This window comes from Camelus dromedarius, chromosome 18, assembly GCF_036321535.1.
Source record: "Camelus dromedarius isolate mCamDro1 chromosome 18, mCamDro1.pat, whole genome shotgun sequence".
Classification (NCBI taxonomy): domain Eukaryota; kingdom Metazoa; phylum Chordata; class Mammalia; order Artiodactyla; family Camelidae; genus Camelus; species Camelus dromedarius.
This window is the reverse complement of record NC_087453.1, coordinates 45,763,766-45,782,080: the sequence shown is the minus strand read 5'-3', so window position 1 is coordinate 45,782,080 and position 18,315 is coordinate 45,763,766. Positions and strand designations below refer to the sequence as shown.

At 41.3% G+C, this 18,315-nt stretch overlaps 1 protein-coding gene across 5 annotated transcripts in view; it reads right to left on the bottom strand.

The window, feature by feature from the left end:
• Positions 1 to 18,315, bottom strand: part of KIZ (kizuna centrosomal protein) — a 96,039-nt gene that overhangs the window by 59,016 nt on the left and 18,708 nt on the right. For all 5 annotated transcript variants that reach the window (XM_064475927.1, XM_031434325.2, XM_031434327.2 and 2 more), the window contains 2 exons: positions 6,512 to 7,157; positions 5,819 to 6,134 (listed from right to left, as the gene is read on the bottom strand). In XM_064475927.1, coding sequence (XP_064331997.1) covers positions 5,819 to 6,134; positions 6,512 to 7,157 — 962 coding nt within the window. The remainder of the gene's footprint in view (positions 1 to 5,818; positions 6,135 to 6,511; positions 7,158 to 18,315) is intronic.

The following is an 18,315-nucleotide window of genomic DNA, read 5'->3' as shown; positions in this document are numbered from 1 at the left end:
ATCATACTTAATGGGGAAGAACAAGATTCTTTCCCAACAAGAGCAAGAACAAGACAAGGATGTCCCCTCTCACCACTCCTCTCACCATTCCTCTTCAACACTGTCCTAGAAGTCCTAACTAACAAAATAAGAAAAGGAAATAAAAGATACATGTAGGTTGAGAAGAAATAAAATTATCTTCAATCAAATATGACATGCTTTTCTATGCTGAAAATTCCAAAGAATTGACCAAAAAAAAAAAAAAAAAACCCCAAACCCTGGAGCTAATGAGTGATTATAGCAGCACTGCGGGATATAAAGTTAATATACAAAAGCCAATTGCTTTCCTATATAGCAGCAATGAACAATTAGAATTTGAAATTAAAAAAACAATACCATTTACATTAGCACCAAAAAGAGAAGTATTTAAGAATAAGTTTAACAACATATGTACAAGAACTATATGGAGAAAACTACAAAACTGATGAAAGAAATCAAAGAAGATCTAACTAATGAAGAGAGATTCCATGTTCATGCACAGGAAGATTCAACACTGTTGAGATGTCAGTGCTTCCCAACTTCATCTATGGACACAATACAATTCGGTCAAAATTCCAACTATTTATTTATTTATTTATTTATTTTTGGATATTGACAAACTGATTCTAAGTTTATAGGGAAAAGTAAAAACCTCAGAGGAGCCAACACAGCACTGAAGAAAAATGCAGTCTGAGGCCTGAATACTACAAGACTTCCAGATTTACTATAAAGTAACTATACTCAAGACAGTGCAGTACTGGTGAAGAAACAAATATATCAATGGAACACAACAGAGACCAGAAACAGACTGACACAAATATAGTCAACTGTTCTTTTATGAAGGAGGAGAGAGAATTCAGTGGAAAGAGGATAGTCTTTTCAACAGGTGGTATTGGAACAGATACCCACATGGAAAAAATGAATCTAGACACTGACCCTATGCTTTTCACAAAAATTAACTCAAAATGGATCACAGATCTAAATGTAAAATGCAAAACTATAATATTTCTAGAAGATAACATAGGAGGGAATTTGGGTGATCTTGGATTTGGCGATGATTTTTAGATATAATACCAAAAACACAATGAAAGAACAAAATTGATAAGTTGGTCTTTATTAAAATAAAAACCTTCTGGGGCTCTCAAGATGGTGGTGGGTGCCTTGAGTGGCTCAGTTCAGCAGTAGTGATGGGACGGCACTCACTGAGGGCTGGCCACTCCTAATGGCTTGAAAAAACAGAACAAAACAAAACAAAAACACAAAACCTTCTCTTCTCAAAAAGACACTGTTAAGAGAATGGAGAGACTAGCCACAAACCAAAAGAAAATATCTGTAAAACACATTCTCTCCGCGATAAAGGACTTGTATCCAAAATATACAAAGAGACTTAAATCTCAACAATAAAAAAAATGAACACCCCAATTAAAAAACAGGCAGATCTGAACAGACATCTCACCAAAGATATACAAATGGTAAATAAGTACATAAAAAGATGCTCAACATCATACGTCATCAGGGAAATTGCAAATTAAAACAATGAGATACCACTACGTACCTATCAGGATGGCTAAAATCAAGAAAACTGACAACACCAAATTCTGACAAGGATGGACAACCACAGGAACTCTTATTCACTGCTCATGGGGATAAAAATGGCAAAGACACTGGAAGCAGTTTGATGGTTACCTACAAAGTTAAACGCAGTCTCACGTACAATCCAGCAACTCACTCCCAAACGAGCTGAAACCTTATGTCCACCCAAAAACCTGCACACAGTCTACAGCAGCTTTATTCATCATTGCCAAAACATGGAAGCCACAAAGATGGTCTTTCAGTAGATGAATGCATAAGTAAACTGTGGTACATCCAGATAATGAAATATTATTCAGCACTGAAAAGAAATGAGATACTGAGCCATGAAAAGACAGAAAGGAATCTAAAATGTATTTTGCTTAATGAAGGAAGCCAATCTGAAAAGGTCACATATTGTATGATTCCAAATATATGACATTTTGGAAAAGGTAAAACTACAGAGGCAATAAAAAATCCCTGTTACCAGGGGTTCGGATGATGAGAAGGAAAGAGAGATGAGTGGATGGTGCAGGGAAACTTTTCTGTGTGACACTGCAAAGGTGGATGGATATCGGACATCATGTATCCGTAAACACACAACACAAAACAAAGTCTCAATACATTGCTCATTCACTAGAGAAAGAACCAGAGCAAGTAACACGTGCAAGAGAAACCGCTTGTTGGTTAATGCAGACGTGCACACCCACCTTTCCAGGTCCCTGCCAGTCTCCCAGGTTCCACCCCTGCTCACCCGCACGTGGCCCTGTGTGAAACGCACCTGCTCAGATGGTGAGGGTACAGGAGATGGTGAGGGTACAGGGAAGGACGAGCGCAGGTTACTGGCTGCTGGGCTTCTCACTCCGCCACCCTGTCGTCACGAGAACACATCTGATCCGGCCTGTTTTAGGTCACTACGCGGAGTGACTTCTACCCATTGCAAAGTTACAATCTTTGATTCCAATTTGTCAACTGTATTAATTTTCCACTGCTGCCTCACAAATTAAGGACGTAACACAAATTTATCTCACAGTGCCCAAGGGGCACGGGTCTGGGTCTAGGTTAGCGGGGTTCTCTGCTCAGTGTCACTAGGCTGAAATCGAGGTGTTGGCTGGGGCACAATCTTATCTATGGCTCAGGGTCTGCTTCCAGGTTCACTGGTATTGGCAGTGTTCAGGTCCTTGTGACTGAAGGCCTGAGGCCCTCGGCTCCCAGACGCCGCACACCGTTTCCCACCACCCGCCTTTGCAGGATGGCAGCTCATGCCTTCAAGGTAAACAGGAGAATATCTCAGCAGCCTTGAATCTCTCTGACTTCTGTAAGAGCCCAGTCCTTTCCAAAGCCTGATCTGTTTACATCAGGCCCACTCTAGATAATTCCTCTTGATTAGCTCAAAATCAATTGATTTGAGACTTTCATTGTTTCTGCAAAATTCTAAACCTGTCATACAACAGCCTGCCATGCGGGGGAGCTCCACCAACTCACAGTCCCGTGGGCGCTGGAGGCCAGGGGGCTACACAGGTGTATGCCAGGGGGCAGGGATCTCAGGGGCCATCTCAGAATTCCTTCTGCGTCTACCTGATGAAACTAATGGATGTCCGATTACTTCTCCCGAGTCAAGTTACTCACCATGCTACTCTTCTCTCAAAAGAGCCTTCAACGTTCTGTGAAACACAGAGATGAACCTAAATATATCAGCTGGATATTCAGGGCCTTTCTCAACCAGGTGCCAGGCAACACATCAGCCCTCTGCTCTAACAACGCCTACTGAGTGTGCTTTTAGTCACACCCTGCCGGCTCTGCCCCTTGTGTTCTCTGTACCTGCACTCCTGGTCATACTCTTCCTTCAGACCCAATTTACCCCACTCCTTCCTCCTCCTTATTCAAAGCCTGCACAGCCTTCAAGATGCTGCATCGTCACCTGTATAAAACCTTTCCTGACCCTTTACCACCACTCAGCGGCACCAGACATGCTGAAACATAATACAAGGCAGGCCTTGCTTTATTGAGCTTCGCAGATACTACGTTTTTTTACAAATTGAAGGTTTGTGGTAACCTTGCATTTTCAAATAATGGTTAGCATTTTTTAGCAATAGGATATTTTTAAATTAAGGTATGTCTGTTTTTTAGACATAGGGCTACTGTACACTTAACAGCCGACAGCATAGTGTAAACGCAGCTTTTACGCACACCGGGAAACCAAAATACCAGTGTGACTTGCTTTCCTGCGATACTCGTTTTATCGTGGGGCCCTGGAACTGATCCGGAACATCTCGAGGTGTGCCTGAAGCGACCATCATCGCTGCCATCAAATTGGAGGTTCCAGTTTCCTGATCACATCCTTCCGTGTGTCTTCCTTTGTCCCACCTCTTCACCTCTGTTAACTAAAATTCATTCGAGGAACTTTTCTCCAGGCCCCCTCCAGATCCACAAGTAAACTGAGATAGGGACCTTTGAGGTCACAGTGGTACTTGGTAAGTAGGATGCCACAGCCTCAGGTTAAGAATGACCCATCAGAGCAAAGGAGACGGGCCCATGCTGAGGAGGAAATAAGAGGACGCCGGCAGGTCAACCAGCATCACTTAGAACCACCTTCCACCTCCTCGTGGGGAGGACCTTCACCACACAAAGCCCACAGGCTCAAGCTGGGTGACACAGACACAGAAAACCACCACTGCTGACTGACCTTTCATTCTGGGGGTATTTTATTAAGATAAACACTCAAAAATTCCCCAAGTACCTCCACTTTCCAACAAATTTGGGAAACCATATCCCCAAATTTCAAGGAGCTGAGTTTTAAGTCAGAGGAAAAAGTCATTCATACAGGACAACAGGAGATAGAACATTCGTAATTCTACACACATACTCAACTAGTTTCATGGCAGACAGAGACTGAGTCCTGGGAGGTTCACTAGTCCTCCAGTTAGCCTACCGAAGGACTAACTTGCCCAGTGAGCTGCTGTAAAAAGCAGCCTGCAAATACCAGCCTACAGTAGAAGCGCTCTCTCTCTAGTAATAAAGTGTCTGATGATGTCCGTAGCACCCACACCTCTGTGATGAGACAGACGTGCTGTTACTAGGAAAAGGCACTCGGTTTGCCTCTGCAATGAAGCCAGCCTCCCAAGGGCAAGAGCCATACTGGCTCTTCCGTCCACAGTGCAAGCACTTTGCACCTGGATGCTCTTAGTCAGCATTTCTTAAACATCAGTTTGCAGTCGGTCAGACTATGAATCAAACTTCTCACCGAAAGGAGATAATGAGCGGTTAAGAGGCAGCATATGAACAGGGACCGTGGCACTTTGAAGAGAACACAGCCCCTGGCACGCAAGGACGCCCACCACCTTCTCACTGCTGCTGGGGCTGCTGGGAAGAAAGCGCAGAGGGCGGCGGCCTCACGGTGCACCGACGTCCCGGGGGGCCCGCCCCAGGCCCGTGTGTCGCTCCTGTGCCCCTGGCCTTGGCTTCCTCATTGTGAAAGGCAAGCCCCACCTCAGGCTGTTGACTTGGGTTCCTTCCACCCTTAAGAGAACTGACGCCATTAGTGCTACTTTTATTGTAGGATTGGTTCTCAACAGTTTCTACATTTTCTGTAATTCCGAGTATCTCCAATTACTAGTAAAAACCATCATATATGAGCTTTTATGAGTTGGATATTATAAGTACTCAAGATATATAATACTAATGTTCCTATTTAACCTTAAAAATTCCAATGTCCTCATTTTTACATTCAGAAAAGGAAAGCTGGCTTAGAAAACCTTATTAACTCATATTTAATCATATGACAAAAATGACACTATGGCAAGGGATATAAGGATTACGCGTATCAATTAGACACAAAGTTCTTAGTCTCTAAAGCTGAATTCCTAGTAAGTTTAAGTGTTCTTGTGTTAGAACAACTCCAAAATGATGTATTTTCTCAAAGGATGGCAGGTATGGGGTGGGAGAATGACTTACGAATTAACCATGGATTGTTTAGATACAATTATTAACTGCCAAGGACCATGATTTCAATGATATTCAGAGTCTCAAAGCTATTTCATTAAAAAAAAAAAAAAGGAAAAAAAAGAAAAGAAAGAAAATTACCCCTTATCTAGAAGACTATTTGTGAGACTTACGGAGCTTAAACCTTCATGGCTGAGTGTTCCGTAATACATTCCCCATGAAATGGTCTCTGAAAATGCCTATAATTAAAAACAGAACAGTAAAAAAAAAACAAAACCAAGCGGCTTACTCTCTTGTTGGTGAGTTAGCGGAAGATTCCTTTTTTGAATCAGGAGAGCTCAGGGTTTGCAAAATACAATGATGTTTCCCTGTGAGTGGGGCATCTCCTTCTTGCCCAGTGAGGATTAAATTTAAGGCCTCGGTTCCGTCTTCTCCCTCCACGTTGTCACCTGGATTTGGCTGTGGTTCTGGGCTCTTTAAAATCAGATCATCTTCACTTACAGACACTGTGAGGTCACTACTGCTGATCGAACTTTCCTCTGCCTCCTCTTCCTGCATTTTCCTGAAAGGCTTCTGTGACTCTGGGTCCCCACAAGGAAGATGATCTGTCACAGGGGATATAAACAGATTACTGATCATGAACTTCAGGGAGAAGTGGGTAAGATGTTCTACCTCACAGAGCAGAATTCGTCATCCATGAGAAATGTGCAGAAACAATCCACAGCTATTTGCAGTATTTTAAAACTTATGAAAATTTAAAAAAAATTCACAGTGGGTTTAAAAAATCAGAGAACTTACTTGCAAAAGTATTTCCACATGTGTATTTAAGAAATCATCAGAATGGAATTTGTTGGCAAAGTAACCACTTTGTTTTTTGACAGATAAAATTAGACAGTATTTGTATTCTTACCTAAATCCACCACCGCCCAGAGAAACTAAATACCCACAAAAATCAGCAGACAATCGCAGCCTCTCGCCCCACCTGAGGAAGCTGCCCGGGCAGACGGCCTCTCTGGAGGACACTTGTTTTCGGATGTGCCGTATTCTGAGGCTGATGCCGGAGGGACTGGCACTCCGGCTCTGTCTTCCTCTACTTCATTATGTTCCCATGTCAGAATTGCTCCCTCGGATCCCTCGGATCTGCTGGAACTGTCACCCTTTAAGTCACTGGCTCTGTTCTCTGGACTTAATCTTCTCCATGACGGGGAATGGAGTTCAGCAGACTTCTGGCCCTCAGATAAATTACTTCTGCCCTGACGTGTGCTGCCTTCCGTCTCCAAGCAATGAGTCTGTTCCTCCTCGGACCACGCACCAGCTGTGACTGGCGTTTTCTCACCCATCTGAAGACATGTCTTTCCATCTGTTTTGTCAGACTTACTTAAGCACCGCGTGTCACTATTAGTTTGTACTACACAGCTGCCTGTCACATTTCTGCTCTGGGCTGTCTGCCGGTGTGAACGTGGGTCAGGGATTGAAAAGTTCTTTGTGGGCTGGGGGGGTTTCTGCTCCGTACTGAAATCTCCCATGCTTGAGACAGCTGACAGGTGACGGCCCATAAAGGTTGTTGCTGGCTGATACAATCCTCTTGACACGGCTGTCTGGCTGTTAATTTTAGCCAGCATTACAACCTGTAGCACCAAAAAAGAGATGCAGGTTAAACATACTGTGTATGAACAACTGGGTTATTTAGGTTGTTTTCAGAAATGAAATGAGGTAAAGGCAGCCTGACCTATGAAATCAACACCTCCCACATTTTACAAAGCTCATGGCTTCCTGCAAAATGAATGACCAAAACAGCGTAGTCCACACTGTTTACATGTGATAACGATGTTGGCTCACAAGGCAAACACTGTCTAGAAACTGTGGAATCTGTATTTTTCAAAAAGAGATACATACATTACATTGCAAAACACGTGCATGTACTTAATGCCACTGAACTGTGCACTTAAGCTTGGTTTAAATGGTAAATTTTATGTTCAGCATATTTGAGCACAATTGAGAAAGTAAGCTGTGAGTTCTAACCACTTTCCACAGAAGCTTGGGCTGATGGAGCTAGGGAGGTGTTTGACACCAAGAAAAGGGGCAGCATGTAAAGGGCTACTGGGGCTTTCAAAACTCTATTTCTAGTATTGTGTGTAATAAAAAAAAACCTCTAATAACCACATACTTATGATTGAATTAAAATATACTGCATGTGTGCAAAATAACCATAATTTCCTATCAAACTGCAAATAACAACTGCAATTTTTCCTGAACTACTTGAAGAAATTTTAAAGACATTTAAAGCAATTTAAATTTACTGGCATGTCTACGGGGAGAATGAGCACTGTCTCTTCCTTAGAAAGAGGTGGGGCGGAGTGCGGAGAGGAACAGAGCAGTCAGTTCAGTGGCCTGATCCGGGGCACACAATGGGAAGCAGACTGGGAAGTAACAGTCCTACAGCCTTAGAGAAGTTAACTGCTTTTCTTCCAAAGGGATCAAAGCTTCTCCACATACGTAACACATTTAGTCCACAGAGGACGGGAGAAGAGATGGAGAGATGCATTTGCACCCCTCCTCTGCAGATGGAAAAACTGAGGCCAGTGTTTTCAGAGAGAACATGCCATTCACACGGCTGAGACAGACGCCAGGACTCACTTCTCTTCAAACATACTCTCTCTCCTATTTCCAAAGATAAAACAAACAACTTTGAAGCTAAAACAACTAAAAAGGGATGTCAGAGAAAGAGTAGAACAAGGACCTCTCAAAGTCCTCTGCTCTGTAAAAGAAACAATAACACTGGAAAACATCTTGAGAATAACTTTTCAAACTCTGGAAATTAACCAAAAGCTTGCAGCAATCTGCGGAGCATTGATTCAAGAAAAACATCTGAATCGTGGTAAGAACGGTGCACCTCACGTTTTAACTTGCCCTATTCCCACTTACCCCTCCTCAGATCTAGAGTAACCTTGGAAATCAGCAGCCTTATAGACACTGAAAGGGAGCAAAGAAGGATCGGAACCCCTTCAAAGCCCACTGCCAGAGAGCTGTCGTGATCTGACCTGTCTAGTGAGTTTCCGCAAGACCACCCTCACAAGACTGTGTTTATTTGACCTGACTTAGAGCGGACATCATGCAGAGAGCCTTTCCCCTAGGGGCAGTTATTAAAAATAATCAGAAGTAATTGTTTAATATTGAGGCTGCCTAAGGCAATGGATAACAGTTGGGCAAACAACAGGGTAACTGAAATAACGTAAAAGGAAAAGCTGGTGAACGAGATGTTCACAGGGGGCTTTGGAAAGCTCCAACATACTACTGGAAATCTAGACTACGGGCAGCTCAGGAGAAGTCCTGAGAAGGGCCTAGGCTCTCACTTCAGGCTTACCTTGAAGCTCTGCACTGGCACTCATGTGATGGCTAAGGTGGAGCTGTAAACTGCCCGGATGAGTGTTGAAGGTGTGCCCCAAAACACACCCAAAGCCCCTTGGCAAGGGCTGTGAGACTTACTGGTTTCAGGCATTTAAAGAAAGCTCTGTCTAATCATTGGCTGGTATCTAAGCTAACTGAACAGAACCTCAGTGACAACATATCACAAAGAATACAGACTTTACATAATTAATTCAGAAAGTCACTAAACAAACACACAAAAACAATAAACTCTGGGCGGGGGTAGAAAATGATGCTCAGAGTGGCCATATTTTTATTATTTAAAATGTCCAAACATTAACAGAAATTGACGAGTCATTAAAAGAAACAAGAGGGTATGATCCATACAGAGTGGGGGAAAGGCAGTCAGTCAAGAGAGACCATCCCTGAGGACGTGCAGATGTTGAACTTACTAGACAAAGGCTTGAAGTCAGCTAGTTTAGATACGTTCAAAGAACTAAAGGAAATCATGTCTAAAGAACTAAGGGAAAGTATGAGAAATATATCCAAATGGAGATGATCAATAAAGAGATAGAAATTATTTAAAAAACAGAAACAAACAAATTCTGCAGTTGAAAAGTACAATCACCAGAATGAAAATTCAGTAGAGGGGCTTGGCAGAGAAGAAAGAATCAGGCAGAGAAGGAAGAATCAACATACCTGAATATAGGTCAATTCAGAGTCTCCAGATTGAGGAAAAGAAAGAAAAAGAGTGGAGGAAAATGAACAGAACCTCAGAGACTGGTGGGACATCATCAAGTTCCCAAACTTGATGAGAAACATTAATTTACACATCCAAGAAGCTCAACAAGCCCAAGTGTAACAAACTCAGAGAGCTTCACCTAGATGTACCGTAATCAAACTACTGAAAGTCAGAAAAAGAGAATCTTGAAAGCAAACATAGAGAAGGGATGCCTCACATAGAAGGGATCCTCAGTAAGCGGTGACTTATCATCGGAAACCATGGAGGCCAGGGAGCAGTAGGATAACATAATCAAAATGCTGAAAGAAAAAGACTGGCAATCAAGAATTCTATATCCATCAAGACTTTCCTTCAAAAATGAAGAATTAAAGGAAACAAGAAAACAAAAAAACAAACAATGAAGGAGAAACAACACTGTAATTCAAATACACTTCAATTAAAAAAAAAAGTTAATCCAGTTTGGTGCAGCCATTGTGGAAAACATTATGGAGATTCCTCAAAAGACTAGGGATAGACTTACCATATGACCCAGCAATCCCACTCCTAGGCATATATCCAGCAGGAACCCTAATTCAAAAAGACACCTGCACCCCAATGTTCATAGCAGCACTATTTACAATAGCCAAAACATGGAAACAACCTAAATGTCCATCGACAGATTACTGCATAAAGAAGCTGTGGTATATTTATACAATGGAATACTATTCAGCCACAAAAATGACAACATAATGCCATTTGCAGCAATATGAATGTCCCTGGAAAATACCATTCTAAGTGAAATTAGCCAGAAAGAGAAAGAAAAATACCACATGATATCACTCATAAGTGGAATAAAAAAAGAAAGAAGGCAAATGAACTTAAATATAAAACAGAAACAGACTCAGAGACATAGAATACAAACTTGTGGTTGCCAGGGGAGAGGGGGGTGGGTAGGAATAGACTGGGAGTTCAAGATTTATAAGATACTGACAGGTATATATAGAATAGATAAACAAGTTTACACTATATAGCACAGGGAAATATATACAAGACCTTGTGGTAGCTCACAGTGAAAAAGAATGTGAAAATGAATATATGTATATTCATGAATGACGGAAAAATTTTGCTCTACACCAGAAATTGACACAACATTGTAAACTGACTAACTCAATTAAAAAAAAAGTTAAAAAGAATGAAGGAGAAATAAAATGTTCCTCACTAAACAAAAACAATTTGTCACTCTTGTACCCTTCCTATAAGAAATACGACAAGAAGTCCTTTAGGCTGAAATGAAAAGACATTACACAGTAATTCAAGTCCATGTTAAGAAATAAATAGCACTAGTAAGGGTAACTACATTGTATTTGGGCTATAAATACTTTTTTTGTGTGTAACTCTTTTTTCTCCTACATGATTCAAGAGACAACTTCATCAGGCAATAATTGTAAATCTATGTTGTAGAGCAGCATATAAGATACAAAAACACAGTTTGCATTACAATAGTATCATGAAGGAGCAGATAAGGAATGGAGCTATACAGGATCGAGGTTTTGGCATGCTACTGAAATTAAGTTGCTATTAAATTGTTAAACTTGATTTAAACTGTTAAAAACAGTTTGAGATACAATTCACCAGTCATAAAATTCATACTTTTAAAGTATACAATTCAGGATTTTTAAAGTATATTACAGAGTTGTGCAGTCATCAGTCAACTTTTGAACATTTTCATCACCCCAAACGGAAACCCCATTCTCTTTAGCAATCACTCCCCATTGATCCTCCTTGATCCTTGATCCTCCCTCAGTCCTAGGCAACCGTTTACCTACCTGTCTGTCTCTAATATTTGCCTATTCTGGACATTTCATATAAATTGAATTACACAATATTTTTTGACTAACTTCTTTCATTTGACACAATCAGGGTTTATACACACTGTAGCAGGTGTAAGTGTTTCATTCTGTTTAATGGCTGGTGACATTCCATTGCATGGATACATCACATTTTGTTTATCCATTTGTCAGATGATGAACATCTGAATTGTCTGCACTTTTTAGCTATTAAGAAAACTACTGCTATGAACATCTGTGTACAAGATTTTGTATGGATACAGGTCTTCACCTTTCTGGCATGTGGAGTTGCTGGGTAATATGGCAAGCACGTCTTAACACTGTGAGGAACTGTGAACTGTTTTCCAAAGTGGCTGCACCATTTTACATTCCCACCAGCAATTATTTAAACTTCATAACCAAAAAAAAAAAGAAACTTGCAAAAATTAACTGCCATGCACTACAAGGCAATGCTACATGTGAAGTGGCTCAACACTTGCAAAGTAAAATACTGGCTCCAGTAAAATACCAGCAGGGCTTCCACAGGGGGGCAGCTTTCCCACCTGCTGAGATCAGGCACCAAGACAGGTGTTTCTTTTTTTTTTTTTTAAGATAGTCTGTCATTTTGTTTGCTTTGCAATAGGAAATGGGGTGGTCTTGCTTTATTATGTGTCTTCTCAAAGCAGTTTTCACATTATTGTTGACAGTGGAATAATATTAGGAACTGAAAAGTTTTTTGAGAGACACACGTTATTGCCAAAGGAAGAAGCGTGTGTCAGTGTTTAAGGATCTGACATAATGATCACCTTTTCTAGGCCTTCCTATTACTTTCTGTAGTTGAGTGCTTGAGGTAAATCTATAATCCAAGATTTTAGTTCAGTTCTTCCTTTTCCTGTCACAGTTATCCATCTGTAGTCTCTTAAAAAATACTAGACAGATGTTACAACTGATACCACAGAAATATAAAGGATCATAAGACTACCACAAATAACTATATGCCAACAAACTGGACAACTTAGACGTGGATAAATTCCTACAAACATACAACCTATCAAGACTGAATCAGGATGAAACAGAATCTGAACAGATCAATGACTAGTAATGATACAGAATCAGTAATTAGAAACCTCCCAACAAACAAAAATCTAGGACTAGAGAGCTTCACTAGTGAATGCTACCAAACATTCAGAGAATACATACCAATCCTTCTCAAACTCTTCCAAAAAACAGAAGAGAAAGGAACTCTTCCAGACTCATTTTATGAGGTCAGTGTTACCCTATACCAAAACCAGACAAGGCTGCCACAAGAAAAGAAAACTACAGGCCAATGTCCCTGATCAACATAGATGAAAAAATCCTCAGCAAAATATTACTAAGCAGAATTCAACAATACATTAAAAGAATTATACACCATGACCAAGTGGAACTTATTCCAGGAATACAAGGATGGTTCAATTATCTGCAAATCAGTAAATGTGATATACCACACCAAGAAAATGAAGGATAAAAGTTCTATTATCATCTCAACAGCTGCAGAAAAAGCATTTGACAAAATTCAACATCCATTTATGATAAAAAAAAAAACTATCAACAAAGCAGGTACAAAGAGAACATATTTCAACTTAATAAAGGCCATATATGACAAACCCACAGCTAACATCATACTCAATGGTGAAAAGCTGAAAGCATTTCCTCACAGATCAGGAAGGAGACAAGGATACTAACTTTTGCCATTTTTATTCAACATAGTATTGGAAGTCCTAGCCAGAGCAATTAGGCAAGAAAAAGAAATAAAAGGCAACCACACTGTAAAGGAACAATTAAAACTGTCCCTATTTGCAGATGATATGTATTATATATAGAAAACCCTTAAAGACTCTATCAAAAAACTGTTAAACAATCCCATTCACAATTGCATTAAAAAAAAACCTAAAAATACATTTAACCAAGGGAGTGAAAGACTATAAATTGAGAACTATAAGATGCCAATGAAAAAACTGAAGACATAAATAAATGGAAGATATTCTGTACTTATGGATCGAAAGAATCAATATTAAAATGTCCATACTATCCAAAGCAATCTACAGATTCAAAGTAATCCTATCAAAATTCCAATGGCATTTTTCACAGAAACAGAATCATCTTAAAATTTGTATGGAACCACAAAAGACCCAAATAACCAAAGCAATCTTGAGAAAAAAAAAGTAAAGCTGGTGGCATCATGCTATTTGATATATAAGTTCTTTGATTCCAAAATATATTACAAAGCTATAGTAATTAAAACAGCATAGTATTGGAATAAAAACAGACACGAAGATCAATGGAACAGAATACAGACCCCAGAAATAAACCCACATATACATGGTCAATTAATTTACAATAAAGGAGACAAAAACATACAATGGGCAAAGGACAGTCTCTTTACTAAGTGGTGTTGGGAAAACTAGATAGACACTTGCAAAAGAAAAACTAGACCACCACCTTATACTATGTACAAAAACTAACTCCAAATGAATGTAAGACTTGAATGTAAGACCTGAACCATAAAACTCCTAAAAGAAAATACAGGTGATAAGCTTTTTGACGTAAGTCTCGACAATGAATTTTTTAATCTGACACCAAAAGCAAGAGCAACAAAAGCAAAAATAAACATGTGAGACAACATCAAACCAAAAAGCTTCTGCACAGCAAAGGAAACCATCCACAAAATAAAAAGGCAACCTACCGAATGGGAGAAAATATTTGCAAATCATTTATCTGTCAGGGGGCAATATCCAAAATGTATACAGAACTCATAATTCAAGAGCAAAAAATTATCTGATTAAAAAATGGGCAGAAAAATTTGAATAGACATTTTTCCAAAGACGACACAGAGATGGCCAAGAAGTACAAGAACACATGCTCACTATCACTAATTATCAGGGAAATGCAAGTCAAAACCACAGACAGATATCACCTCACACATGTCAGAACTGCTATTATGAAAGAAAAGAAAAGAAAAGAAAAGAAAAGAAAAGAAAAGAAAAGAAAAGAAAAGAAAAGAAAAGAAGTAAGTGTTGGTGAGGATGTAGAGAAAAGGGAAACTATGCACTGTTTGGTGGGAGTGTAAACTGGTACACTGTGGAAAGAGTATGGAGGTTCCTCAAAAAATTTAAAACAAAACCACTATATGTTCCAGCAATTCCACTTCTGGGTATTTAACTGAATGAAACAAAAACACTAACTTGAAGAGATACATGCACCACAGGTTCATGGCAGCATTATTTACAATAGCCAAGACATAGAAGCAACCTAAGTATAACTGATGGTGAGTGGATAGAGAAGTTGTGGTAAAAATACACAGTGGCATATTATTCAGCTATAAAAAATGAAATCCTGCCATCTTCAACAACATGGATGGATTTTGAGGCATTATGCTAAGTGAAATAAGTCAAAGAAAGAACTATACTGTACGATCTCTCTTACATGTGGAATCTAAAACAAACACAAACCAAGCCCACAAATATAGAGAACAGATGATGGCTGTCAGAGGTGGGAGGTAGGGGATGAAAGAAATGGGTAATTTTTCTTTAGGTTAAATAAATTGACTATATATTGGGAGCTGGGGAAAGTGACAGCAAAGCAAATGAATATACTTGAAAATGCTTACTAGTGAACAGAAAGTAACTTTTAAAATCAGGAGTTCATCTTTACTGGGGGAAGGGGAGAGGACCTATTATGGAGGTATCAGCAAGGTTAGAACTATTCTAACCATGTGACTGGAAATCAATGACAGCTTTCAGAGCAGGCGACTCTTGACTATTACTGCACTGTGAAAAATACATTTGAATTGTATTTCACGTTTTGCAGAATGCTAAGGTAATCTTTATTTTTAACATATTAATTTTTTTTCCCACAGACAAGGAAACTGGTAAGTACTAAGGCGAATGCAGAATGCAAAATGGAGCTATCAGGCCTAATTTCCAGCTTTTCACACAATATAATACTGTTCTTACTTTCTACGTAAGCAAGTCCTTAAGTCATACTAAGATTGCCAGAAATTCCTTAATAAAAATTTACATATAAGATGCTGAAGGAATTATTTACTTTATTGTGTGTTATAAACTGAATTGTGCGCCCCCCCCCCCCTTATGTTGAAGCCGTCATCTCCAATGTGACTGTATTTAGAGACGGGACTTCTAAGGAGGTAATTAAGGTTAAGTGAGGTCACAAGGACAGAGCTTTAATCCAACAGGACTGATGTCCTTAGAAGGGGCAGAGACATCAGAGATCGCTCTCCACACACGTGCACAGAGAAGCCACCTGAGGACACAGAGAGAACAGCCATCTGCCGCCCAAAGAGACAGCTCTCACGAGAAGCCACCCCAGTTGGCACCCTGACCTTGCCTCCAGACGCCCAGCCTCCGGAGCTGTGAGAACATGAATTTCTGTTTAAGCTACCCAGTCCGTGCCACTGTGTCGTGGCAGCCCAGGCTGACGAGGGCATCACGACAATGTGGTTTTTAACTCTTCTTTCATTCTGCCACTGGGACAGCTTACAGACGCAACTGAATGTTGACAACCGAGCGAGCACACAAGGAGAGGTTACTGGCCATACAAGCTAACAGAGGATGGAACTACCAAAATTTTAAAATGGATCCATTAAATTTAGGCTTCAAACGTATGTTCTGTAAGTTATTTTGTATTGTAATCACCTAAAATCACCTACGACCAGTTGTTACCACCAGGTAGCTTTACCTCCCGTTCGCTAATTCAGAGGCACCTCCCCTCCCCACCCTCCGCCCATTCCCCCTGCAGGCCTCTCCACTATTGAAGGTACGTGCTGAAAAGCCGGCACACCCTTGTATGGTCACCTAGTGGAGAAGGAGACGATGAGGACAGTGACGGCGGGGAGGGTGGCCACAGGGTCAGTGAACACTTGTCCTGCACCAGGTGTCCAGCCGACTTTTATGCATTACCTTTTCTAGCCCTCACAACCACCACGGTATCACTGCCGCTCTGGCAAGGTTCAGCCAGGTTGAACAATGTGCTCTTGGTCATTGGAGTCAAACCCAAATACAAGGACGCCAGTGCCCATCGCCTGTGCCACAATACTCAAAACTGAGTAAGTTAAACTCAAGTTGCATTATTAAACTACAACTTTTCTGAAAGAAAAACCATAAAAATTCCTAATAATGAATCTGAAGTGGATGTCTGACTTCTTACTAAATTCAACCAGTACAAACTCAGGCAGCACCTGGGTCAGCTGGAATATTACCACTCACTCTCTCCCAAGGTTAGGCGAAAACGCACCATCTAAATGAGTAACTCAAATACTTCACGCGATACATCTAGGCTGGTTTTATTCAACCAGGAATTTCTCCCAACTTTTGAGAAGCATTTGGCCAACACCACCTTAGAAGGCAGTACAGCAGGGTGGCTGAAACACGGACGCTGAAGCCAGCGTGGTCTGGGTCAGAGTGTGGGCTCTGCCTAGCAGCACAGTCCTGGGCAAGTTAATCAACTATCTAATGCTACCAGAATTAGAAGCAGGAGGAACCCCCTGCATAACCACTGCCACATGGCCCCTGCAGGATAGCTTCCAACCGTGGGAGCAGAGCACCCCAAACAGCCTTCAGCCCTGTGATGCTCCTCTCTGGTCCTTCACGTTCTCCAGCCCTGGGAGAACAGAATCTTTCTGTGAAGCATCCAGTCCACTTCTGCTTTTAGTAGAATATGTTTCACAGTATAACAGTTCAAAGAAACTTCACAACCCCCACCCCCAAATCCAGGCTCTCACTCACAAATGCCATCTCGTCTCTCTCGGTACAATTTATGTATTCATGTGCTGTGTATATGCTCTAGTCACTGCTGCTACTGAAAACTGAGCAACAAGAAGAGCATGCCTAGAGACCAACGGAATTAGAGTTCACCCCAAAAGAGAAAAAGACAATGTGTAACAGAGGAGAAGGATTACTGTATTGCAGTAAAACCTGTGAGGATCCAGACAGGGCCTGCACTTTGTCTTCTTGCTGTCTGTTAACCACCACTACCGAAGGTTACTAAGTACACTCACCTGGAAACAAGCCTGGGGGCCAGCAGGCCAGTGATGACGCCCCACAGGACTCTCAGGAGCAGCCACTGGGTGCAGGAAACACCGGATGACACACTGTGAACCAAGCTAGACTTTCACACTGAAAACAAGGCAACTATGACCTGACCTGACGGCTCTTCTCAGTAGAGCACCCAAGTTACTTCTTTTGGTTGAAAAGTTGCACAACCACTTTCTAAAGATATATTGTTCTATAATTCAGAATTATCATTAACTTGATAGCTCCTCTCCCCTTCATTAGCGTTTTCCACCCAATTAGCTTTTTCCACCCCAAGTCAGGTCCTCGGTTCAGCCCTCACATCTGAACACATGTGAGATGTCCTGGTTTCCTCTGCCCCGCCAGCCCTTTCCTGCAGCTCATCCCGCACAGCCCGGCTGGGGACGCGACTACTCCAGGCACAAGTCCTTCCTCCACCTGCCTCTGCGCGTGCGCACTGACTCCGGGAGGCGATCTCAAGTCCTCGAGCCTGGGACTAAGTTCCATGATGCACCTTTCCAAGCTTATCTTCTCCCACTTCCCGACAAGAACGTAAGCCTTCAGCCAGACCCACAACCACCCACTGGGCTTCCTGCTTCTACACCCTTGCTCACAACCTCTCCCGACCCGAGAATGTCTATCACATCCCCCGTGGCTGACACCTGCCCACCATCCTCGCCAGCCCACACACCACCCGCCCCACCAAGCCATGGATTACTCTCTCTCTATGTGGCTCACATGGCCTGCCCCGTGTAACTGGCACTTGGCACGTGCTATCTGGTGCCACAGAAAGAACATGACTTTG